The 25612-nt window shown below is 33.8% G+C and overlaps 2 protein-coding genes across 8 annotated transcripts in view; one reads left to right on the top strand and one right to left on the bottom strand.

Moving 5' to 3' along the window:
- Nucleotides 1-19908, top strand: part of LOC135839034 (diacylglycerol kinase eta-like) — a 41527-nt gene extending 21619 nt beyond the window's left edge. For 5 of the 6 annotated variants that reach the window (XM_065354878.1, XM_065354880.1, XM_065354881.1 and 2 more), the window contains exons 4-28: nucleotides 7997-8133; nucleotides 8235-8326; nucleotides 9973-10103; nucleotides 10230-10398; nucleotides 10646-10748; nucleotides 10844-10989; nucleotides 11157-11342; nucleotides 11418-11586; nucleotides 11656-11757; nucleotides 11830-11994; nucleotides 12476-12678; nucleotides 12758-13077; nucleotides 13744-14117; nucleotides 14191-14587; nucleotides 14663-14839; nucleotides 14924-15023; nucleotides 15102-15270; nucleotides 15362-15462; nucleotides 15543-15730; nucleotides 15819-15925; nucleotides 16726-16871; nucleotides 16968-17085; nucleotides 17169-17267; nucleotides 17342-17473; nucleotides 17562-19908. In XM_065354878.1, the coding sequence (XP_065210950.1) occupies nucleotides 7997-8133; nucleotides 8235-8326; nucleotides 9973-10103; nucleotides 10230-10398; nucleotides 10646-10748; nucleotides 10844-10989; nucleotides 11157-11342; nucleotides 11418-11586; nucleotides 11656-11757; nucleotides 11830-11994; nucleotides 12476-12678; nucleotides 12758-13077; nucleotides 13744-14117; nucleotides 14191-14587; nucleotides 14663-14839; nucleotides 14924-15023; nucleotides 15102-15270; nucleotides 15362-15462; nucleotides 15543-15730; nucleotides 15819-15925; nucleotides 16726-16871; nucleotides 16968-17085; nucleotides 17169-17267; nucleotides 17342-17473; nucleotides 17562-17861 (4331 nt within the window). In that variant the 3' untranslated portion in view covers nucleotides 17862-19908. The remainder of the gene's footprint in view (nucleotides 1-7996; nucleotides 8134-8234; nucleotides 8327-9972; nucleotides 10104-10229; nucleotides 10399-10645; nucleotides 10749-10843; nucleotides 10990-11156; nucleotides 11343-11417; nucleotides 11587-11655; nucleotides 11758-11829; nucleotides 11995-12475; nucleotides 12679-12757; nucleotides 13078-13743; nucleotides 14118-14190; nucleotides 14588-14662; nucleotides 14840-14923; nucleotides 15024-15101; nucleotides 15271-15361; nucleotides 15463-15542; nucleotides 15731-15818; nucleotides 15926-16725; nucleotides 16872-16967; nucleotides 17086-17168; nucleotides 17268-17341; nucleotides 17474-17561) is intronic. The other variant, XM_065354882.1, reaches the window with a different exon arrangement.
- A 123-nt stretch (nucleotides 19909-20031) lies between these two features.
- On the bottom strand, nucleotides 20032-22819 carry Hao (Hydroxyacid oxidase). Of its 2 annotated transcripts, none has more exons than XM_065354886.1 (10): nucleotides 22614-22819; nucleotides 22318-22515; nucleotides 21581-21732; nucleotides 21366-21486; nucleotides 21150-21284; nucleotides 20911-21036; nucleotides 20692-20824; nucleotides 20503-20619; nucleotides 20308-20419; nucleotides 20032-20228 (listed from the first exon to the last, which is right to left on the bottom strand). In XM_065354886.1, the coding sequence occupies exons 2-10, from the start codon at nucleotides 22458-22460 to the stop codon at nucleotides 20161-20163; spliced, it is 1107 nt and encodes a 368-aa protein (XP_065210958.1). In that variant the 5' UTR covers nucleotides 22461-22515; nucleotides 22614-22819; the 3' UTR covers nucleotides 20032-20160. The 2 variants fall into 2 exon arrangements, with proteins under 2 accessions (XP_065210958.1, XP_065210959.1); XM_065354887.1 differs by having other exon boundaries at nucleotides 22318-22529.
- Nucleotides 22820-25612: the final 2793 nt, after the last annotated feature.

Below are 25612 nucleotides of genomic sequence, written 5' to 3' on the forward strand. Positions count from 1 at the left end.
AAATTTAGTATCAAAAAGCAATATTGGAAGTTTTTCTCACATTTGCACTTATTGTGATGCTAAGAAATGGAGTGATGAGACAGTTTCGTTTTGTTGCCTTAAAGGCCAAGTAGATATCAATTCCTTACCGGAGTTACCAGAATTATTCACCAACTTATTGCATGGCCATGACGACAGAAGTTCGCAGTTTTTGAGCAATATTCGATCTTATAATAGTGTGTTTGCTATGACTTCTGTCAGTTGCAATGAAATTCGAGGAGGTTATATGCCCACTTTCAAAATTCAAGGACAACTATACCATCAGATTGGTAGTTTACTACCTGTCGCAGATGAGACTGAAAAATTCTTACAAATTTACTTTGTTGGTGGTGATGAAGAAGCTATCATACGTGCGAATCATTCCAAACACGTAGAAAAAACATTGGTTGAAGAAATTCAAGCATTGATGCACCAACACAATGCATATGTTCAACAGTTCAAATCAACCAATGATAGAAATGTTCTTTACGCATTTTCTGATACTGTACGTCTTTATAATATATTGTTTTTACATAAATATAAGTATTTCACTCCACTCATTGCGTTAAATGTAACAGTTTTCATTCCGCTGTTTCCTGCCCGAAGGGCGGGTTCTCCTCCTTGTACACATATAAAGTGTTCGAGTGCTCAAGCAGAGCTATCTAGCCAGCAACACTTCCAGAAACTATGTAAATAAACTTGTCTAACCTCTAAATTACAGGTGCCTCCATGAAAGATCGCTTTTTTCTCTCAATTTTTGAAACAATTAGGTATTTTATTTATTTTTTTTATTTTTCATCGTGGATTAAAATATTTTATTTCAACCATTTTTTGTTTGTTCGTTTATCAGTCCGTTAGAACTTGGCAAAAGATGTGTTCTGAAAAACTAGTAAAAAATGTATATTTGCGAACCAATTGAAATGAGTAAAATTGTTGCATTCTCTCTCGTTAACCTCTAAAGTATTCATTTTTATTGCCTGCTAGTTTATAGTCGAGACGTCGGTAAAATATCGCTATTACTCGTTGGAAACCGCTCGCTAGGTACTTCATGCTTTACCGTTGTTGTATAGATTTTAATTTTCTAGCAAAAAATTGACTATTTTAACGGAAACGAGAGGGTTTTACAAAGTTGAATAATAGAAGATAATGTGTTTTGGCGTACGATATCGTTTTAAGGGTACCTTTATTAAAATCGATTTGTTGCGAGTTACTACTATACTTATCAACTTCAGCGGATACATTTTCAGTATGCTTAATTTGTTTTAGATAAATGATTCAACTCGATGAATTCTCCGATAGCTCTAAGTTTCGTTTGTTCGAAATTACCCAGTGTTGTTGATATCAAAATCAGAGTGATATTATTACATTTGCCTTTCTAAAAATATCTGTCAATAATTTTCTCGTTTAGTTTTAATACATTTGGATTGATCTAATTTATGCAAATGATTCGGTATTTTTACTAATATAAAGCGAAATTTTACCATTTGGTAATACTGACCGAGAGAAACAAGACATTTTCCAGGCACAAGATGACTGTCTGATAATGGAGAGGAACTAGGGATGTACAAAGTATGCTGTGGTAATACAACATAGCCACATTTCAAGTTTTCAGTTAAGAACTTGCGTTTCAACGCTGTGAAATTTCAAAAATTTAAATATTTGACATAAAACCTCACTTCCTTAAAATGTAAATTTTTTGAAAATTTAAAAATTTTTTTGAGTTTTAAAAAATGAATAAATACCTACGTAACTCAACAACCAGAGTTCCAAAGTGCGTACTGAAACATATATATTATGGTAGCACCCTCTCCCTCCTAACATCATCTAAAATATCAAGAAGCCGCGTTAGTTAGCTACTTTTTTGAAATATGTTTTTAAAAAACGAAAAATTCCATCATGTTGGTGAAACTTTTTTTTCTCCGTCAAAATTTCAGGTGCCAAAGTGCATTTTTTGATTTTTGGTGAATTTAAAAAAATTAAATATCGCCCAAAAATGGACTAGAAATTTAAAATTTTACCAAAAACCTGAAATTGGTATATAGCTATCTTATTTTTGACCTCCTGAATTGATTTTGACCGGTTTAGAACAATCTCGAGCAACTCTGCAGCCTCCAGCAAAGTTGAAACTTCCAAAAAATTTCATCGAATGAAGTTGGAAAGTTGAAACTTCTGCTCATACCTAGTGCTTCGTTAAACCCTGCTGAACTGTTGAGAATATGCTCAGACAAAAACGAGCGCGAGTCGGTAAATTATCTATTCATAAGAATCTCTAAAGTAGTCTGTGAATATTGATGAAAAAAAGAGGCGAACTACTCGTAGATAATGAGTAGGTATGTCTATGTATCCTACTACGTATCTGCATGCGTAGCTCGAGTTTATAGATAGCTGACGCAACTTATTCGTACCTATTATCGGAACAATTCGGGTTGAAAATGTTTTCATTAAAAGAAACAACATATGCATTTGCATACTGGCAAAAAAAAATGGAAAAAACCTCACACATCTGCGAAACATTACCGATAACATGTTAGGGAAGTAAACATGTAGTAAAACTGAAACGATAAACGTGAAAATTCGAGCAAATTATGGTAAAAGCTTGGTGATATTGAAGATTCGAACGGAGAAAATACCGAAATTTGATTGGCTTTTAGATTCTGATGCGAAGTACGTTTAGTAAGTCGGATGATTAATGTTATTCAATTTGGAGATTGGAAAAGAGAAATCAATCAGCTTTGAAAAAGTGTAAAACGAATTTCACTTCGAAAGGTGTTCGTACCTCTCTACCTATACTTATACTTTTAGGTTGTATGTATGTATAGGTAGCGAACGAGACAGTCAGATTCCTAGATTGAGGAAATTTTTGCTCATATTTTCTTACACCTGGTTACTCGGCCAATTAATTTTCAAAATATCCTATCGGAAAAGCTCACTTCTTTCGATTAGTTAGGATACGAAGGTGTTTTTTTTTTTTTTTTTTGTATCTACCTACTCAAATTAATTCTAATGCGTTATAAAGCTAAAGGCCTTGATCCAATGAAAAATTATCACGTTATCGCGTCACTATCAATAGGTTAGCAGTGTTTTTCAGTCGACTAAGTATATTACATGTACGTGGAATACCTTTTAGTAAGAATGAATGTGGACATTGTTGACGAGCCGCCGGCAAAGTAAATAATTAATTCGCGCCTCTTTTTCAGGATTAAAGGATAGGTTCCTCTTGTATCTACCTATCTATGTAGGAATATTGCATTATACGTAGCCTACAGTAGAGAGAAAGAGACAGAGGCAGAGAGAGAGAAAAAAACCGTAGGTAACAGAAAACTAATTCTTTTATGTCGTCGATGATTTCAATTTGCTAGTTTGAAAAGGAGCTTTACGATAAACGTCAAAGTGTTGTTCGAAACGTTGGGATGGAATCGGTTCTTTTTTAACGTAACCTTTGCGTAACTCGTACGTTTTATTGAGCTTTGGTTTAGGTCCAGGCCTTATCAATTGCTTATTTATCTCGAAAGGTGGTAAACCATACGATTCGATTCTCTTCAAGTTGAATTTTTTACGCATTACGTAAGTTTCGGTTTCAGAAAAAGGCAGCTTGGGCTGCTCCCTCATGTAATCCGGGTAATCGCTCGGTATAGGTAACATCTTCGGCTTGGTATTTCTACGCCAAGCTTGTAGCAGGGCTGCCTCTTTTTCTCGACTTTCAGCATCCATACTTTGATCAAATCGAGGTGTCATTGCTGGTGTTGTGGTTGTCGTAGATCTAGGCGTTGATTTTTCTTTTTTGGCCGCCGCCCAACCGGTTTCCGGCGCGTAACCGGAACCGGAACCAGAATCCGAGCCATCGGTGCCATCACTATCTTGTCTTAGTCTTGGTTTCGACGAATCTGCCAATTTGGTTTCAGCATCTGTGGTCGTCAGTGTGTTTTGTAAACGAGATATTTGTATTAGTTCGCCCTCGCCTTCGACTTTTATTTCAGGTGTACGTTTTTTGTCGCTATTGCGACGAAATATTTTCATCCAGTTCATTTCCACGAGCTCAGTTACACGATTTTGATACGCCACAATAGTTTGTAGATTTTCATCTTTTATTTCGTCGGATTGGATAGAATTAGAAACTCGTTTAAATTACTTGGCAATTTTTTCCCCATTGGAGTATTGTACCGATTCGTTATTTAAATGCGGACACCCACCCTCGGAGAATTTTTACCAAAAATGTAGGTTGGCAACATGTAAAATGACAACGCTTCTTTTATGGCATGCAAGACTACCAACCTACCGCTTTGAGAAAAAATCCCAGAGGGGGCCCGAATTTGAATATGCGATGCTACCTAATTCAGAAATTCTTTCAAATAGCCCCCGAGATTTGCCAGTTTTAAATGAGATGTGCGCAAAAATAATCCCCAAGCTCGATGTTATTTTATCATTTCGTATAAAACAAAATGTGAAGTCATATATCAACTATTATTATTTTTATTTAATATATCCGACGCTTATTAGGTACCTATGTGGTTTTTCGATTAATGCAAATGTCATCGGTGAAAAAACTCGAGTCTCGAGTCTCGAGTTGTTACGCAATTCCAAAGCTGTATAGGTACTTTTATATTCTCGAGTGCCTACCTCAGTTGTTTTACCTACTCGTAAGTACGTTTACGTACTATAGACTTACTACGTATGGCGAAGGTAATTTTATTATTTAATTACGTTTATGATGACGTCATCGTCGTTCTTGTAATATGGTACCAGCGAAGATGTTAGTTTTTGCCATCTTAATGGGGTTTTAAAAGCAAAACCGTTAGTTATTTAGCAAAATTATTTCGTTATTATTTTACAAATTACTCTCCATTATTACGAGCGAAACGTCGTAATTGTGGAAGATTTCTTTGATCTCTATTGTTGGCGAATAAATGAAATTAAGTACACCAAAGTTGAGTTGACCCAACTTTGAAGTTCGTATTTGTACGTTTAATTCGTTATTTGTTTCGTGCCCGTTAAAATATGTGACCGCGAAGTTATGGTACGATTTGAAAAAATTAATGTTCAGTTTTTAATTAGCTTGTTTATCGAGCTGAGTGTTTCGAAAAACATACAAATATTCTGAATGACATTCTATGCAAAAAAATTAGTTCCAGATGCTAATGATGAGAGAAATATGCGCTACTGCTTTGTTCATAACTTCACTTGTCGATAGTCGAACTTTCATTTTTGAAAATTATGAGTTTTGTCCGTTTTTCAACAGCCACGTTTAGGGTTTTAATCAAAGTGATGCAAAAAAATACTCAACTCAGTATTTTCAAAAACTTACTCTTCGATAACTAATGCGATGAATTGAAAAATTTTGACTTTTCTTACTTCCCTGTCCTCTTTTATTTTTTATTTGTGACTTGAAATTATATCTGAAATGGATTCAGTGCCTTCAAGACTTATGTATGTATTAAAGGGACGATTGGGGAGGGGGGGGTGAGGCTAAAAAAATTCTCAAATCCAAAAAGAGCTAACTTAGGGGTATGTGCCTACTCCAGAAATTTTGAAAAAGGATTGAAAAATTACATCTGCGCATATTTCTGTTGAGGATTTTCTATTGATTTTTTTCTCTTTTCTTACCGCTTGCGAAATACGAAAGATAAGCAGAAATAATAATTATGGTGGAAAATTCAGAGGTTGAAAACAGTCTTTGTGAAGTACATACATATAAGTATGCGTTCAAGTAGAGATACGTATACCTACCTAATACGACAGCAAAAACAGAAATAATAAAGGAACACATGCGACGCGAGGTATTTACCATGCCATAACACGTACGTGACTTTAAAAAGATAAGAATACGGAATGGAATTTGCTATTTTTAATTAAAAGCCCAGAAAATTGCTCGTTGAAAGAAGTTTTGACTGGTTATTTTTTCTCAAGTATCTTCAAAGAAAAGTATATTTACTATATAATGTGGCCAAAGCTAGCGTATCATTTGGGCACTTTTCTTTTCAAAACCTAGACTCGTAGGTAGAGTGTTATTGATGAAATAGGTACATATGTACATAGGATGGAATAGAAAGTGACCAAGATTTCCTATAACTGGAAACATCGACAAAAATGAAGCTTTTTTTTCAATTTTCGCAGGGGTTTTCTATAATTAGTTTCGGATTCATTTTGAAGCTCAACTTTACACCTCGAGTGCGTGTGAAAATCTCAGTTTGAAAATTTTTCTCCAAATTGTATGATTATTGTATACGTTTTGCCTCTTGAGTTGATTTAGGTCAGGTTGAATTTGATTCATGAACCTAACTTAACGAGAAATATAATGCAAAAATGAGAATTTTTCAATTTTAAGAAATCAACTTTCATAATTTTTCACAATTGAAACTAAAATTTGAAGAAAAAAAAATAATAATAAATAAATAGAAAATCTCATTAGCAATGGGAACGATCACTTCACGTTATTCGGTACTAATTTAAATTTCCCCAAAAAGGCTGAAAAATACGAATGTAATCGGCATCTAATTTAAAATTATGTGGTCATGGGACGTGAATAATTTATATAACGCTCACGTGGATAAGAATATTGTGTTTTTAACAACTTGAGACTTAAATAACGAGTCTCCTATGAAGCCTTTTGTTTTGAAAAAGTAATCAGTTTTAGAGAAATACTTCTGGGACCGACATATACTACACATATGTACCTAAACCTATGTAGTGTACCTACGTTCAAAATTTAATCTCGATCCAGGGATGTAAGGTGAAGTTATGGTTTCAAAAAACATATAAACAAAAGAAATTATAACTGGTAAACTCCTACGTAGAAAGACGAATTTTCGGTTTGAAAAGTCACCATCACGATCCTAAGGCCAACTATGGCAGTACTTTCGGGTCTCACTTATAGTCTTTTAGACTTTTAAAAACGATGCTTAGCTCCGCTGTTACACAAAAATTTCATCGAATCCGGGCTTATTTCAAAAACTGTTGCGAAAATTGTTTGTTTACTTTCTTAGGTACGTTTGTATGTATAATTTTTACACTCAACAGCGTAAAACAACTAAAAAAAAAACTCGATTTTCACCTCAAAGATGTGATTTAATTTCTGACGCTACTGCGTAGACGGGCAGTGCGAGGAGGGAACTAACAGATGAAAAAAACCTTCACGCTTTGAGCTATCGAACGCCTTTCCAAGCCCCTTCTCCTCGTTGCGTCATAACGAAACTAAACTTTCTTTTAAAAAACAGAACTTTGTTGAAAATTACAATACGAAACCAAAGCATTTGAACGCTTTGAACCTATCTCATACAAGACAAGTACCCCAATCGTCAGTCACTGATTCGATGAAATTTGACAGCAGGAAAGAGCGTACGTTTGAGAACTCTGTATTCAAAATTTTAGCAGCCGATGCGTAATTTTTTTCATTTTTGTAGAGTTTCTGCATTAGATGTTTTCAGTGACTCGAATTCTTGAAAATTCTACAAAAATCGAAAAATGAATGTAGGAAGCTGAAAGTTTAGTGTCTTGAATTAGGTTTTTTAAGCGCGATGAGAAGTTGATTTATCATAACTTTACTTTTGCTTTTGGTATTCAAGGAGTTATTTTGAGCTTCAATTTTGAACAGGAACAAAAATTTTAATGGTTCTTGCTGAGGCTTTTTTCAATATTTCGCGACGTTGCTCAATCACACTCAGCATATCTAGGTACATATTATGTACAATATTTAGAGACTTATGAGAAGCTTTGTAGAATCCATACCAATTAAGTACTCATTAATTTTGCCTCTTCAATTTCTTGGGTTGGCACATCCGATTCACATACACGTGTGATTCGGGTTGTCGTATTACGTACTCGTCGAATTTGTATGTATTCGTCACCTGTAACAAGGCGCTCAGTACATTGCAATTTACATACTATCAATAGAGTTATATCGATAGATTAATATATAAAATATAATATGTGACTGAGAAATGCTTTCCAGTTAATTTACTTCGATTATTTTTAATGTTGTCAGGTGTTACTTCGCACGGTTTCAGCTGCGAAGTATGCAAATGCAAAGTACACAAACGCTGCGTCGCAAAAACAATCAGCAATTGCAAATGGACCACGTTGGCCAGCGTCGGTAAAGATATTATAGAAGACAAACAAGGCGTACGTTTTGCGAATATTATGAATTTATACGTACTTTTACTTGCGAAGCCTATTAACGTTTTAAATTAATTTTTCCTAACGCGAAAATTGTATGCGTTTAGAATATTTTAATGCCGCATCAATGGATGGAAGGAAATCTACCGGTATCTGCGAAATGTGCGGTTTGCGAAAAAACATGCGGATCGGTTTTAAGGTACGTAGTATGCTCGTATTTTTTCGTAGCGTCGACTGAAACGCGATCGAGTTCGCAGTTCGAGATTAAGGAAATGTAAATTCCGATCGCGGCGCGGCGAGCTTTTATTTACTCATATTTTGAAAAATTGCGAAATACTCTCGCAGAATAAAAATGAAGCGTAATTAATGTCGCATAAATAGTGAAAAATACGCTATGATTTAAAAGTTTTTTCCAAAGTTTGTCACTTTTCAAAAATGTCAAATAGAATGGGAATATTAATAAAGGATTCGGCGTCAAAGCATGAATTTTTTATCGTCCAAACGATATTTTGTGTATTGGAATAAACTTTGTAGCGACTTTTTGTTCATATTTTAACGCTACATTGGAAAGATTTATTTTTCTTTCCGAATATAGTGAATAGGTTTCTTTTTACGTCAGAAACAACAGTACCCACCTAACTACATATGACCCAAAGGCGGATTTTAACCAAAGATACAATTGAAAAAAGAACACTAATTTAATAGCGTTGCGCGGAAAATATCATTAAGAAAAAAGATTAGTAATTTAACTCGGAGCAAAATTTTCTCTCTACTTTTCTCCGCCTACTTTTTCCTCCTAATCTACAAATATAATCAAAAAGACGTAATTGTTGATGGATCAGTTAACGTTTGAATTTCTTTGTTTAAGGCGCGTAGGTACTTTAGTTAGATCTATTTTATTAAAAATTTTCCACAAGAAGTGAAAAGGTACGAGAAGAGGTATCTACTTTAATAAAGCAAGATTTACTAAACTAAAGTAATTGGTCTATTCGCTATATTTTTTTACTTACTTATCTTGATAAAATAAAAATGGAGTCGTAAAATTAAAGACAATAAGGTGGGAGCAGTACAAAACACTAATTTTGAATAAAATGTGTATAATTCAATTTGAGGTATAATAAAGATGGCAATGAACTGAAAATTACAAACGAAACCATGATTTTTTTTATTCTTATTTATGAAAATATCGTTCATGTAAATCCTTTTCGAAAGTAATGAGACTGTGTTTTCTAAATTTTAGCCTGACCAGTATGTCTATAGAATATTCGATAACAAAGTTCAAACATGTAAATAATAATGTCAATCAACATTCGATGAATTAAAATTGAATGACCTGTAATAATTGTTGGTATGTTCTGTATATTATTCAATTGTATAAATAAATCTCATGGGCAGGATTTAAGTGAGATGAATTTTTTATGGAAGTATATTTTGAATTATTTATTGAAAAGTTGTCTTTTGGGGTATAAAATACTTCCAAGTTCTTCCTCGAAGGGAAAAGCTCTCAAATCATTGATGTGATTTTAATTAAATTTCAGTTCTACTGAAAAACGTTCAAGATGATAATATGTATATTTTTGAAAAAATGAAAGGTATTTTGTTGAGACGTGAAAAATAAATTTACTTATTTTTTCAGTCTTCGAATAAATGGATATACCTAATTCCAGACAATTTTGAAGTACTGATTTTTCAATACTTACGTAGTGACGAAAAAATAAATAAAAAATTTTAAGTACTCGTACATACGAGTACATGTAACTCGCACTATTAAAACCATTCATATCTCAGTGGAGGTAAATTGAGTTTTTTTGTCGCCAGCAATAATTTTCTCTTTTGTTTTAACAGACTTCAAGATTGGAGATGTTTGTGGTGCAGAGCTACTGTGCATACGGCTTGCCGTCCAAAATATTCAATACGCTGCCTGCTGGGTCCAAACCATGTTAGTGTTGTACCTCCCACTGCCATTCATAGCATTGGTAAGTGAGATAATAGAAATGTTGGTTGCCTGAATTTAATAAAATCTTTAAACGTATCTCGGCCCTTTCTGTATCTCTATAGTCAGCGTATATGTAATGTACTACTCGAATTTGAATTATGCGCAGGAACCGATGACGCTTGGGAAGCAGTGAGACCACATGGGTGTTCACCGTTATTAGTTTTCGTAAATTCGAAATCTGGAGACAATCAAGGGGTGAAGTTTTTACGTCGATTTAGACAGATTCTGAACCCCGCGCAGGTGTTCGATTTAATTACAAGCGGACCAACTTTGGGGTTAGTTTGTTTATATTTCGTATTTCCATTATAATTTAAGGTTCGCAATTATTTAGCTGCGGTGCTGTCGTAAGTTGTAATGAATTTTAATAATGCTAGTGTCAAAATGTAATCACTTTTTTGGCGCGTTCGGTTCGCCATTTCTTATTCCCGGTATAAATGTGTTCTAAAAATACCTAGCTTTTTTCCCTGCCTACGAATGGTTTACCTCGAATGTACCTTTTTTTTTCTTTGTTTGTTTCGACAGATTACGATTATTTCGTCATTTCGATCCTTTTCGAGTATTAGTTTGTAGTGGCGATGGTTCGGTTGGATGGGTATTGTCTGAAATTGATAGACTTAATATGCAGGTAATGAAATGTATAATGTCCATCATCGGATTTTATTCTTATTCGCATTAATACGGACTAATTATTTCAATATTGTTGCATTTTTTTGTTTTCAGGTTCAGTGTGAAGTAGGCGTTTTACCTTTGGGCACTGGAAATGATTTAGCCAGGGTATTGGGTTGGGGGGCTTCTTGCGACGATGATACACATCTTCCACAACTGATAGAACGATATGAAAGAGCAAGTCCAAAAATACTCGATAGGTGGGTTTATTTGTCGCTTTTACATTCATTTTTTTTTCAAATATGCCTAAATGTTTTCGAGCAATTCTTGCTTCGATTGTTCCTGACGCAGAGACTGTTTTTGATGACCGTCTAATCGGAGGTTTATGACCTGAGTGTAATTTTCATTGGAAATTTCCTTCGTCTAGATGGAGTATCATGGTATTTGAACGAAGCATTAAAGTTGGCGATGGTGGCAAACTTACTTTGAATACCGGATTAATGGAAGGAAGTAATTTAGTTACTACTGCGGCCGCTTATGAAGATTCCGTCTTATCACATTTGACCAAAATTTTGCAATCTGATCAACATACCGTCGTTATTTCCTCCGCCAAGTGAGTATCTGAAAATGAGTGAATAATTACCTACTGAAATATTATAAATTTTTGACGTGCGTATTTCAATTGCAGAATATTATGCGAGACTGTGAAAGATTTTATATCGAAAATATCGGACGTAACTTTAATGCAAGGAGATGAAGATTTCAGCGAAAAATGTCTGCTTTTGAAATCAAAATTAAATCATTTGCTACAAGTTTTGCAAGAAGAACAAAAACAAATGGATTCCGCTTTAGAAATGGTAATTTATTGTTCTTGAACGTGATCCGTAATTTTGTGGATATATTTTTTTCACGATTGCGATTTTTAGGAGGCTCGTTCTATGTCTCGATCTGAATCAGTTTCTGAAGAAAAATTCTCGAATGAAGTACAAGAGAAGCACGAACCTTCGCCGAAACCAAAACACTTAAAAGTATGCTATTTTTGAAGTTTTTCTCGAATTTTTTCCTCATCAAATTCAATTTTCGTTTTGAATATTTTTCAGCTGAAAAAAGATCAGCTTTTGTTGCGTGTGAATAGTTTGAAACGAGCAGTTCGTCGCGTAGTCGAACATACCGAAAAAGCTGTAGATGAACAAAATTTCACTAGTTCTTTATTTCCCAGCAGTCCTGGATCTAGAAGTGCTAATTCAGCAGCTACTGTTATCAAAGTAAGCTCTCGTTTCAAACCAATTGTCAGACTGGCTCTTATTTTCAATTTCAAGCATCGAATACTTGATCCACCGAGAGTCGAGACACACGAAGCGGTTTCTTTTTGGCGAGACAAATTTTACTTCCAAGTTTGAGGCTGATGGGGTCATAGTGTCTCAATTGTGAAAAATCGACAAAAATGTTCAAATCGGCAGTGTTTATTCGTCTTATCCTTGGGAGTATGAAAAGGGATACAAGTCTGCTAAAATTCCCCGGAGAATGAGCTCAACAATTAATTGATTGAATTCGAGCCATCGATATTTCTTTAGTTTCATGCATTTTCCAAAAATGAAGTACTGGGAGGACACTTCAGGCTTAAATCTACCAAAAATTGAAATTTCATCGAGCATGAAAAACTAGAGCCATTCTACTATGTTAATACGTACATTACATACCTATTTAATTATTTGCCTGGAATTTCATTTAAAATTTTATCACCAGGATTCGCATGTTTTGGATGAAAATCGTTTATCACCGGCTTCGCCCCCGTTATTAATACCAAACGTGGGTTCAATTTCTCCATTGCCTGATTTTCGTAGGGATTCTTCTTGTTCGGCTGAAATAAATTTGGAATCACTGCCGGTTCCGAAAGAATTCGCTGATTCTAGGCATGGTTCATTTGCTGAAACGGACGAGACGGAAAAGTAAGTGGAAACTTGTATCGTAGATATTCTTTGTGAAAATAACAGAACCCTTCTACATTGTAAAAATATCTATTTCTAGAAGCAAGTTTTTATTCGAATTTTCGGAAACCGAAGCATATCATTTTGTGAGCAATATACAGTGTCATACGGATAACCATTTGACTGACGTTCTCAACGAGATAAAAAACAAAAAGGAAAAAGAGATTGAGGACGATGAAGACGACGAAGAAGAGGAAGAGTATAACGACGAAAAAGATAACATGTTCTATGATAGAACAGGTGAGTATTATGAAGAAGATGACCGGATTGAGCATAAGGACTTTGTAGGTTCATTATCTGAAGAATTGGCTAACATTGGACATATTGATTCTTCTGAAACTTCAGACGATAGTCCTGAAGGTTAGTAATTTGTTTGATGGATGATCGAAATCCTTTTTCTTTCGATATATTTTTTCCTTTTTTTTCTTTCTTTTTTTATTTTTATTTTTTTTATTTTGAAATTCGTTCGTAGTTTACCTGATGCCCACCTCTTTAGAAAAAAAAGTTAGTTAAGTAATTACTTAAGTTTGGATGATTAGAGAAAAAAATCTTCGTGTAATTTAATCTTAAAATAAGGTCAGTCGAGGTGATTGTAAACAAGATTTTTATGCGTATTTCATGTCAGAAGTCAAGTATCGAAGCTTAGGATACTTGAAATTTTGCAAATGTTTGATTCGACGTGTAAACTTTGTAAACTGTATACTTTTAGATGTTTGAATGAATTTAGTTTAGTAGGTACAGATATATAAAAGATTATTCTAAGCTATTTTCAAAACTGCTCGAATGCCTGGAAATTGAAGATCAAGAAGTTGAATGTTGAATTTTGAGGGGCGGGGAGGAGGGGATATTTTACAAGGTACTTTTGCTTACTCATCGAATCGAAGTATTGCATAAAAAAATTCTGCAGCAAAAACTCTTGTTCACAGTCACCCCGATTGACCTTGACTGATTTCCAAACATAACTTTTTTTTCCAATTGAAGTACGCGAATGGTGTTATATTATTTAACATGTGTTTCGTTTCACAGGTTCTACGAATAATAAAAAAGGAGGATCGAAATCAGTCAGCATCAATCGTTCCAGTTTACGAGATTCGATAAAAGAATCAGAGCATAGTTTTCCCATTAGTATTGAAGGCGTTTGCAATGTAGGATCTGAATTAGACATGACTAATTTATTCAGTACGTCTCCCGAAGATGATGAAGAATGCAGCGAAGAATACAGAAGAGAGATGGGTTTAGATTTTGCCAAGAGATGTAGTATCGCGCATTTTATCGAGGGCAGCGATATTGCTCGTAAATCTATAAAATGTAGGCATAGAAAAAAATCATTCGATGACTTGGATAATGAATGTATCGCTGTAAATCCGGATCAAGAAAGTTCCACTGAAATTGATAAAAAAGTAAGGAACGTTTTAACGTAATAGGTACTTCGTTATCGTAACCGAAATAACGTTCATTTTTTTTCAATTTCAGTCCGCATCGTTTAACACGGTTCTAGAAATTCCAAAAATTCACGTATCTGCTGAAAACGCCTCGCTTTGCGGATTATCCATCAAAGATGATATAAATTTACGTATTCGGGGATCTCATAATAATTTGGCTTCCAGTACAGAAGGTTTATTTTTATCGGGTAACGATATTAAACCCGACAGAAGAAGTACGTTATCAGAAACAGACGACGAAGAATACGCGAGATTCTACGGTTTATTGAAAAAAGGAGAAACAATCGCAAACTCTGGAAGTACCGGTCTTACTGTGATTATTGACCCTCCATCACCAGTTCATGTGCCGGTCAAAGACGAAGCTGCGGATCACGAACAAAAACCTCCTAACGAAAGTGTTCGGCGGTTGAGTGAAAGCTGCAGGAGATGTAAGTTGGATGGATTTACATTGAAAATTTTAAAAACGGGTGGAAATAACTGATTTTAATTTTTTATCTGTGTAGTATCAGCTGCTTCTCCATTGATGTCTGTACACTGTTCCCCAAGTCCAACTCGTAGAATATCAAATATTAGCTTAGCACTTTCTGATTCAACAGATCAACAGAAAGATACTTTATCGAAATCAGAACAGAAAACGCTACCGATAATCAATCCATTGGTTAGACTTCCTCAGTGGCCAAGTTCGTATTAATTCATTATATATGTACTTACTTATTACGTTATTTGTGCAAACTGTAACGACCAATGCCCATTTATTATTGCAGATGTCACAGAAGCTGGTATCGTTGGCAAAGTATTACTCGCTAATGCTGACGCATTATGTGCTGCTGCTGTGCCATTAATGGATCCCGATGAAACATTAATGTTTGTATAGTGTATTTCTTGTGTGAACTGTAGTAAAATTTGAAACTCAACTATACTGAATTATTGGTGTTATTTTAGGGAAGGATTTTTTGAACGTTGCGTTATGAATAATTACTTCGGAATAGGAATAGATGCGAAAATTTCATTAGATTTTCATCATAAGCGAGAAGAACATCCGGAAAAGTGTCGTTCTCGTACACGTAATTACATGTGGTACGGAGTGTTGGGTAGTAAGCAGTGGCTCCAGGTGAGCGCCTTCATTTTCGCTAATCGACTTCCCCTTCCCTTCTTTCTTCTATGTGATGATTTGAAAATGTGTTTGAATTGTTTCTGTTTAGAAAACTTGTAAAAACCTTGATCAGAGAGTACAACTGGAATGTGACGGGCAGAGAATTCCATTACCCTCGTTGCAGGGTATTGTAGTTTTGAACATTCCTAGGTAACATTACATTAAAACATTTTTTTCTTTATTGGCGCGATGTTGAATGCAATTTTACTAAAAAAAATTCATCGTTGCAGTTTCATGGGTGGTATCAATTTTTGGGGAGGTACCAAAGAAGACGATATTTTTTTGGCTCCTAGTATTGATGACCATATTTTAGAAGTTGTTGCAGTTTTTGGAACTGTGCAAATGGCAGCTTCGCGTTTAATCAATTTACAGCATCATCGCATTGCGCAATGTTCAACTGTGCAAATTAATATTTTAGGTAATTGTCAATAGTTCGTTGAATTACTTAAATGAATTTTTAATACTTAAATATTAACATTTATTACGGGGAATAATATGTATTCCAGGTGAAGAAAGTATTCCTATTCAAGTGGACGGAGAAGCGTGGATACAGCCCCCTGGAATGATACGGATTATTCATAAAAATCGTATGAAAATGCTGTATCGTGATAAGGTAATAATATCCCATTTCATATAATAGAAAAATCAGTTGCTATTGGTCAAATTTCTTTCCTACTTACTAATTACGACTCGCCTCTTCCTCATGCTTGATTTTAAAGTTTTTGAATACTGAATACGCCTTTGCTAATGGTTTCAAACCATTCTGGAATCTCCTGCACATTTGTGGAGTTTTCAGTTTTGGAAAAACGTTAATATATAAAAATAAAGATTTGAACCAGCAGACGTGGATTTTAGAAATTTGTTCCTAAATTAATTGAAGGAGTTAATACTTACGAGAACAGTCCGTTTGAGTTTTTTAAAGTTTAATCTCATATGGGCATGGGCTCTATTCAAAAGATTTTTTTGAAAATTAAAAAAATCCAAAAATCTACTGGAAGCTTCAGAATGGCTCAAAATCTGCACGAATCGATTCAGGAGATATAAAAAAAATGTAGAAACCAATTTCAGCTTTCTACGTAGATTTAATAAATTTTTGATTTTTTTAAATTAGAAAATTAGCTGAATTTTACTTTTTGAAAATTGGCTAAAAACCAAAAAATTAAATTTAGTGCCTAAAATTTGATAATCAAAAGTTTAAAAAATACTCAACTCAAATTGAAATAATTACTATCATTATTTATTGTAAAAACGCATGAAAAATTGGTCATTTTCATGTGAGATTTAGAAAGTGTCATTCGTTTGATGAATTGATGATCCCCCTCCCCTTCCACACTCAAATTTAAGTACCCTTTTAGAAGTGTTTTCGTTATTTTTTTGAAGTGCTTTGTACTATTTGTAAAAAAATTCTTTCAGTCGCTGGAAAGTTCATTAAGAGCTTGGGAGGTCAAGCAACGATGTCTGCGTCAGCAACAAAGACTTGCCAGCGATGTGAACAAATTAACCGACGAAGAGCTGAGCGTTTTATTAGATTTCATCGAAGCAGCCTCGTCTTTGTTGAAGTAATTTTTCATTATTACTACGAGAACGTAACTATTATTAAAAACGCAATAAATAAAGCTACAATTTTTAATATACTTACACCTTATTTTTCGCAGATATATAAAATTGATTTTGGCTCGGAATCCAACAATTGAAAAGGAATTGTATCATTTATCCGCCGCTGTTGGAATTAATATAGAACGCGTTCATCCGGATAACAAGCTTTTGCCACCGGTAAGCTTTTCCCCCCTTCAAAATACCCACTCGGCAACTGCATATGCTTGAGAAATGTTTTTATTGAAATAACATTCTTTTAGCCCGATATGAGAGCAACAGCTACCGAATTGGTTAAATTAACTAAAAGACTGGTCGAAGAAACAAATCAACTTTTATTAGAGAAAAATTTAGCGGCAAAAGTAATATTGAAAGTTGCAATAGGTATTATTAAATTCTTTTCTTACCTATTATTTATTAATTTTTTCATTCGCAGATCGCTCCCGAAATTCAACGTCAGTTGAACTGTTGTTTAATACAAATGGAAATTGAATTGAAAAAATGCATTTTTGGTGGAACGAGTTCTCAACCGTTAGTTTTCTTTAATTCGATCTCTCCGGATGAAGTGGTCTGTTCTTCTATATTTCTTTATGCATACGAAATCTCAATCGCTAACGAATCACTGTTTAAATACAAAACAATTCTTTCTATTACAGGACCGTAAATTTGTACCAGGACGTAAGAGTAGTGGCGCATTTTGGCAACGGTTCCGTCGCGGAAGCGGCGTATCAGTTAATAAATACAGTCGAAAAGAAGTATCATCGTGGGGTGTTCCTGAAGTTACAAATTGGTTGGAATCGTTGCAATTGAATGAATACTGCGAATCATTCGCCTTACATGACGTACGCGGACGCGAATTACTTAATTTAACTCGTACAGATCTGAAAGAATTAGGTGTAACGAAAGTGGGCCACGTTAAAAGGCTTTTATTAGCTATTAAGGATTTTGGACCGTAGTTACTTTCTCGTTAGTGATGAATAATTTCTAAAATTTAGAGCAATTATTAATTTCGTAGGTCTTGCATTTAATAAAAACCTAAAGTATGAAGGAACTTTCAATTTCGTTGGATTATTTGTAATATTATTTTAATATGTAGTTTTTAATAGATTCGTAATCTTTTGTTAGGAAATGTAAAACATACATATTTAGTTTCTATTTCGTATGTATTTACAGTATTGTCTTTCTTTAATGAGTTGAATAAATTCAAAGTCTAGTCAACAGCAATGGAACCAAAATTACTCGAAAAGAAGAAATTTTTGATTTTTTTTCGACGATTAAGTCATTTTTCAACTTGTAAAAGTATGCGGTTTAAATTATTTCGCATTATCGGTATTATTATGGGCAAAATGGACTAGATAAAAATCACGAATTCGAATCTGACGATGATTTCATCCTATTTTCATGATAAGGTTTTCTTTCTTTTTCAGTGTAAAGTGAATTATATTTCTTCCTTTAAATTTTCGATAACGAAGCTTCATCTTAATTAGGCATGCGAGTTATTCTGCCTAATTATTTCGAAGCAGTAATCTTATATTTTGACGTAATATTTTACTTTTTTTGTATTTATCCAGAAGTCTTCAATTTTCATTATTCGTATATTGACTTTTCTTTCGCAATCGCATTTTTAATAATCTATTGTCCTTTAAAAAGCATTTTTACGATTTACTTGTATATTTTGTCTTTTGAAATTATATTTATATACGTGCAAAAATATTCCTATGCATAAAAATATACGTCCTTTACCAAAGTCCTTGCTCAAGGAATAAAGTTAACTTTATGCACAAAACATTTAAAAGGCTGGTTTATGATGAATCATTAAAAGAAAATGTTAGCTGATTGTGATTTGTCGTCTGACTATAGGGGTAGATAAAGATATCCTTAATATTCGGTGGAAATTAATTAAATGTGTAATTTCGTTACTTTATGATTTTCAGTTTAACCTAAATCTAGTTTTTCGTGTTAGTTTTTTCCCTTTATTAGACTATAACATGCTGTTTCCTCAAATATATTTCAATATTTAGAACTTGGTTTAGGAGAATACCTATTAGTAAAGTGATTGTTAAATACATAGAAATGAGAAATTTCTTGAATAATCGTTTATAAACAACTATTTTATAGTTACCATGATTCATTTTACTTAATTTCGTAAAAATGATGAACGCGATAGTAACAATCATTTAATTTTAAGTACTTTACTCATTTCTTTTTCTTCCTTTTACTACTTTTTCTATCATAACGCCAAAAAAAGATACATACGTATGCGTTCAGATTAAAGATAAGTTACTATAGAATTTCTTAATAAATTTTTGTACACAATTTTACAACATTATCCTATAGTACATAGGTATACAATCTGATTTTATTTCGTGTATTCGGGTGACGGTTGAAAAACTGGTATTCGCATCGATGAATCTCTTATTATTGAACAAAATTGACGTTTACAAATCGTAGGAGAAAAAATTAAAAACAATCAAAATATGATAGTCGACGTCAATAATTAAAGACTTTTTAACTTTAGTATCGAAAAAACAATTTTAATTTAAATTTTCAGTTTCTGTCTAGTCATTGCATAACGCTGATCTTTATTCATCATATAGGTAACGACTAACGTAATAATTGTACGAAAAGATCGGCCAAAGTTGTGTTAAAAATTCATACATCTTCATCTTCCGGTGGGTTACTACTGAAATGAATAATGATACAAATGATCAACTATTACGCGTAGTTAAATATTTTCCTTTTGTTTTTATTTAATTGCATTCAGTATTACTTTGTGTTTGTCTCTATGATCTGTCTATTTTTAACGTGTACTAAAATATCAAACAATTTCGTTTTCAGTTTCCTGATCGTCATTTTAGTATGCAAAACCAACATTCATTTGTGATATAATTCTTTTGTTACACTTGTACTCATTAAATCGTTCCTAAGTTTGTTTTAAATTTGTCTTCTTGTAAGCAATTCTGTATTTTTTTGTTGTTCGAATTAAATCATTATTACCCTGAAGTGTGGCGATTATTTTATGATCAGCGATTTATTGCGTGGATATTAATCTATCGTAAAAATTGGCGCACTTTTAATGGTGTCTTCGAATCACTCCTTTCATTAAAAAATCATACGAATGAACTGTTTAACGGTTGAAAAATTTATCAAATTGTACGTATAATGAGCATTTTGCAAATTAAATCAAATACATAGGTACTTATATGCGTTGTTCGTGAGTAATCTCAAGTGTTGATAGATAATTGGAAAATTCACTCATAATTTGTGGTAAAATGATTCGTGAACAATCATTTCTTTTTTGATATCTTTCACTTTTTGACAACCTGAAAATAAAAAAATCCATTAAAATTATAAATAGATATGATGCCATGTTATCGCGTTCACTTTTTCAATTTCCCTGACCTGTTAATCCCATGGTAGTGGTCAATTCATTTTCTAAAATTTTCAACAATTTGTGTACGCCTTTTTCACCTCCATAAGCCAAACCCCACAGAGCAGCTCTTCCAATAAACACCTAAACGAAAATTATCCGATTAAAAATAAGATTACCTAGATAATCGTTCACCCATGCACTTTTAAAATAAATTAGGTAGATACCATTTTTGCTCCCAACGCCAATGCCTTGAAAATATCAGTTCCATACTGAATACCGCCATCAAAAAGAACATCCACTTTATTACCAACAGCTCTGACAATTTCGGGAAGTGCTTCAATCTGAGATAATTTGAAGTGGAAATTAAACTCACGAATATTAGGATTGAATAATTATCCATTTTCAATTATTACTGAAGCTGGTGCTGTATCCAATTGTCTGCCTCCATGGTTGGATACAATGATCGCTGAAACCCCGTGTTCAACAGCCACTATCGCATCTTCAGCTGTTAGTATACCTTTCAAGACAACTGGTAACTTTGTAATTCTGAAAATGACAAATTAAAATAGTACATACATATTTGAGAAAACTTGATATCAAAATACTCGCTTCATATGAAAAGGTATACCTACTTTTGAAGCCACTGTACATCATTCCAAGAAATGCTTTGATCGAACAGTTGATTACAGTATGAATTTAAACCTGATGTATTTTCAGCTTTCTCGATTTTTGAAATCAGTCCATCAAAATTAGCCAGTCTGTAAATTCATTATTTGAGTAAATAGGTATCAACGAGTATGTGGTATGTGATGGGTACCTATGACATATGTATTAATGGGAAAAAATGAAGCAAAACTTATGCTATAATTACTTTAAATGCGGTGGCAAGTCAAAATTATTCTTCATATCTGCATAACGTAAACCAAACACATTTGCATCCACAGTCAGAACGAGAGCTTTATATCCGGCCTTTTCTGCTCTTTGTACAACTTTTTTTGTGAGCTCTCTAAAATAAAAAATGCAAAATGCCGAAAAAATTTCCAATTGAAGAATTTGTTCAATAAACATTTAAAAAATATTCACCTACCTATCTTTGTAAACGTATAATTGGAACCATTTTGTAGTATTGGGAGTTGCGGCAGCCACATCTTCTAAACTTGTAGTTGATAAAGTGGAAAGTATATAAATTCCGCCGAGCTGTCCAATTGCTGTAAAATTTAACATAATTGTAAGAATTTTGAATGGCTATCGCTGCTCATTTTCATGTTTTATGGTGAGTAGGTCATGGGTCTGGGTACCTACCTTTTGCGTTGCCGATTTCTCCTTCTGGATGTGCTAACTTTTGCATAGCACTTGGAGCAATTCCAAATGGAATTTGTACTTTACAGCCTAAAACTTCGCTACTGGTCTCTATTTTTGATGCATCAATCAACATTCGTGGTCTGATTCTTAATCTAAAAATTAGTTGGATAAATTTTTTTCATGAAAAAATTACCAATGCCGAGTAGGTATACTTTTTTATATTAATTAGGTAAGTAATTATTTTCATGATAAGTAATGTTATCAAGTGTTTTATTTTTTTTTTAAATTTTTTTAAAGGAAATACATATGTACAATTTGGGTAGTGATTCTAGTCAATAGGAAGTGTCTGTCTACATACATGGGTGCGCAGAAATATCGAGTAAGTAGGTACTCCCGAAAAAAATTTCTGTCTCATGTTTTGGTTAGTCACAGTGAATGATAATAATGAAAGCACATGATTGATTGTTGGACCAAGCCCAAGGTGATAAAATTCTATCAACCATTTCACGCTGCCAATCTATATTTTCAACAAAAAATTTTCTGTGGGATACTCGATATTTCTGCGCACCCTGTATATGTATAATTCACAGCGTGTAGGTGCCTAACTTTTGCTAACGAAACATTTTCCAACTACTCTACTTACGTAAGTACCTACCTACCTCTGCGTACATATACATGTTTATAAAATAAAGGATTCTTAATCGTATTTTTGTAGAAATAATTCAATGAATAAATACCTGTCAAAGGCTTCTCTATTATTATGTAATGTTTTCTGTTGGCAAGATCCGCTGCGATAATAATCCAGAACTTTTTTTGGAAGCGTTCGAAATGCATATTCTTGAAAATCTGGTACACAGCAGAGTGATGCTTCGGTATTCATCGTATGAATTGAATTACAGCGGATATGCTAAGGAATACGTTCGTAACACCTTGAACTAAGAATTAATAACTGCGCTTGACACACAATATTTTCTCTCAAATGAGACCAATATTAGTACCTACTAAAACGTAGTGGTGCGGTTGTGTTTCTTACCTATGTCTAATAAATAGTTATCTCTTAATTCACAAACGACGAAACGTTAATGAAATAATCAAACTGCACTGTATTACTCACATAAGTTAAATATACGTATGTATAATTCAGTTTCGCCAAATTACTAGCAACAATTATCAGAATTTTGAGTTCTTAAAAATAATAATAACATTATAGGTACAGATAAGGATTTTTACATGGATAAGTATGGTAAAACAATTCATTGAATTTTTCTGGTGTTTTAGGTGGGGCATATATCGCTACTTTGTTTCCCTTCATACGTTTAATGTTTAATATGATGAGATAAGGTTAAACAGAAATAACCAATAACGATTTGAGCTCGTTGAAAAAGCATTACGTAGCAATACATGTGACGTACGTTTGCAAGTTTGAATGATTTTTCCCGCTCAAATAACCATTATCCACACGATTATTCATGTTTTAAATTCAAGGATAACTTCATGTTTTTAGCTTTGCAACATAAAAGTGGCTACTTTACTTGTTTTAAAGACATCAAAATTCAAAATTTCTCCACTGTACCTATTCAATATTTTTATAATTCGGTATCATTAAAAATTACCAACGGCTGAGTATTTTGAGCATTTTGAATTTTTGACACCAAGTACCTAATTATTTACTTATACATACATATATAAGTATTTAATAATTCTTGGCAACAATGATATCATGTAAAATGTGCCTAGCTGTGCATTATCCATTCCACAATAGTGGCCTTGAGTTCAAAATTTGAAATTGAAATTGAATTCCTTCAAAAAAGTGTCGATAGGCTGGCAAGGAAATTGATTCAATTTTTTTCGAATTTACCTAATCATTATTTAAGCAGTAAATAGGTAGGCATTTGAATGTGCTGCTTTGCTCAATGTTGGCTCATTTAAAGTATTGCTATTGCATAGTAGTTATACTTATACGTTATACTCGTACCTATTATTTCAATGGAATTTGGAAGAATACATGGTAAGTTTATAAGTTACAAATCAGTCGATGATAGGTATAAATAACAAGGTACATTGTGAGCTGAGAATCAATTTTCAAATTTCAGTTTGGCCTTTCTAGGTCTTTTCAGAACCGGAATAGGTATCTACCTGCTGGAAACTTCAATATGCAGTTTGATTATCGATCTCTCATCAATAAGGGAAAGTGATTGCCTCTCCGTCTCCAAAGTAGTTCATCATTCAATTCATTCATCATTTTGAATTTTTCTTGCTTAATGGCAAGTGCAACTCATTTTCCCTACATTTTTGAATTTTGATTTAGTTTACTTTACTGTACTGTAACTAATGATTGTAAACCAACCAGGGCTTGCAAACCGAAACCAAAACCGAAACCGAAACCCTCAAAAACCGATTAAAATTGCTCAAAACCGAAACCAAAACCGAAACCAGGAGCGTTATTTTCCCACAACTAAAACCAAAACCGAAACCAGGAGCGTTATTTTCTCAAATTCAAAACCGAAACCGAGAGCGTAACCAATTGAAAACTGAATTGGTTTTGGTTTTGGAATTTTTCAGGTAATTAGCCCAATTAATACTGCATTTTTGGTAAAAATGAAGTAAAAACTGATGCTAAAAGTAAAAAGGCCTGAAAACTAAAAAAATTGACAAATTTGGCACTGCCAAAGTGCAGCTTTCTAGTCACATACACAAAGTACTTGAAAAAATGATCACTTTCTTGGCCTTCTTCCTTCTAAAAAAAGGAGAAAAAAGGAAAAAACCAAAACCAAAACCAAAACCGAAACCGATTCCTTTGAAATCAAACCCTTTAAGCAAAACTGGAACGAGAGAGATATTATTTTTGAAAACCTAAACCAAAACCAAAACCGAAACCTTTACTTTTTCAAAAAAAAAACACAAAACCGAAACCAAAACCGAGAGTGATATCTATCCGGTTTTCAAGCCCTGAAACCAACACTGCCAACAGCATACCTACCTACCCTACTGTCAGCACTTCAGCAGTCAAACGTAGGAAGGAACTCATCAACTCAGGGAACGGTCAAAGAATGACAAATTTGCAAGATATGATATTTTCTTTTTCTATTCTAAAATCTAATATTTTTTTTTTTCTACACACACAAAAAAAATTTTACAATTTCAATTTTCAAATAATAAACTCTTAGAACCTTAGAAGAGTTAGAAGGTTGGGTTGGAAGCGCTGCAGTCGTCTATCTTCTCACCCATTGGTTGTTTCAAAACACACTCAACGTTTATTGGCCCATTCTGAAAGCTCACAACGGGATTGCACCAATCAAGGAACGTAAAAAAATTCAAGACTAACCTGGCGCATTCAGAGTTGGCGCGATTCCTCGGTTCGTCAGAATCGGATTCCTGAATTACGATTCCCATACCTGAGAGAATCGGGATTCTCCACTCTCGATTCTTTCACAGAGTGAATCCGGTTCTGAATCCGATTCTTTAGCGGTTCTCGATTCCCTCCGATTCCGATTCCCAAATACTAATTTTTTTCAACTTCAGGACTTGACAAATGAATTTTAAATGAAATCAGTAATTTCCCCAACTAGGTATATGATCATTTTTCATGTTCTATTCTTTCGTTTGTGGCTGTGAGTAGGGAATTGCAGAGAATCGCGAGGGCGCGATTCTCCATTAAAGAGAATCCGATTCTTGCATTGCGCGATTCTTTCACTGCATAGAATCACTGATTTGCAATATTATCACACAACAGCCAATCTTTAAAAAAATGTCACCAGTCTCAAACTACAAAATGCAAATGCATCACTAAAAGCCATTAAAAACAGTGCATTTTACTGTTTCAACACGTGAATAATACCTGCAAGGAATCGCAGGGAATCGAGAAGGTGCGATTCTCTATAAAAGGGAATCGGATTCCTGCGTTTTCCGATTCTTTCGACTTGAAGAACCGCGATTCGAATCCGATTCGAATCGTGAGAATCGGATTCTTTCTCGATTCTTTCGCGCGATTCGAATCGCGCCAACTCTGGGCGCATTCGGTCAACATCTATA

This window comes from Planococcus citri, chromosome 3, assembly GCF_950023065.1.
Source record: "Planococcus citri chromosome 3, ihPlaCitr1.1, whole genome shotgun sequence".
NCBI classification, from domain to species: domain Eukaryota; kingdom Metazoa; phylum Arthropoda; class Insecta; order Hemiptera; family Pseudococcidae; genus Planococcus; species Planococcus citri.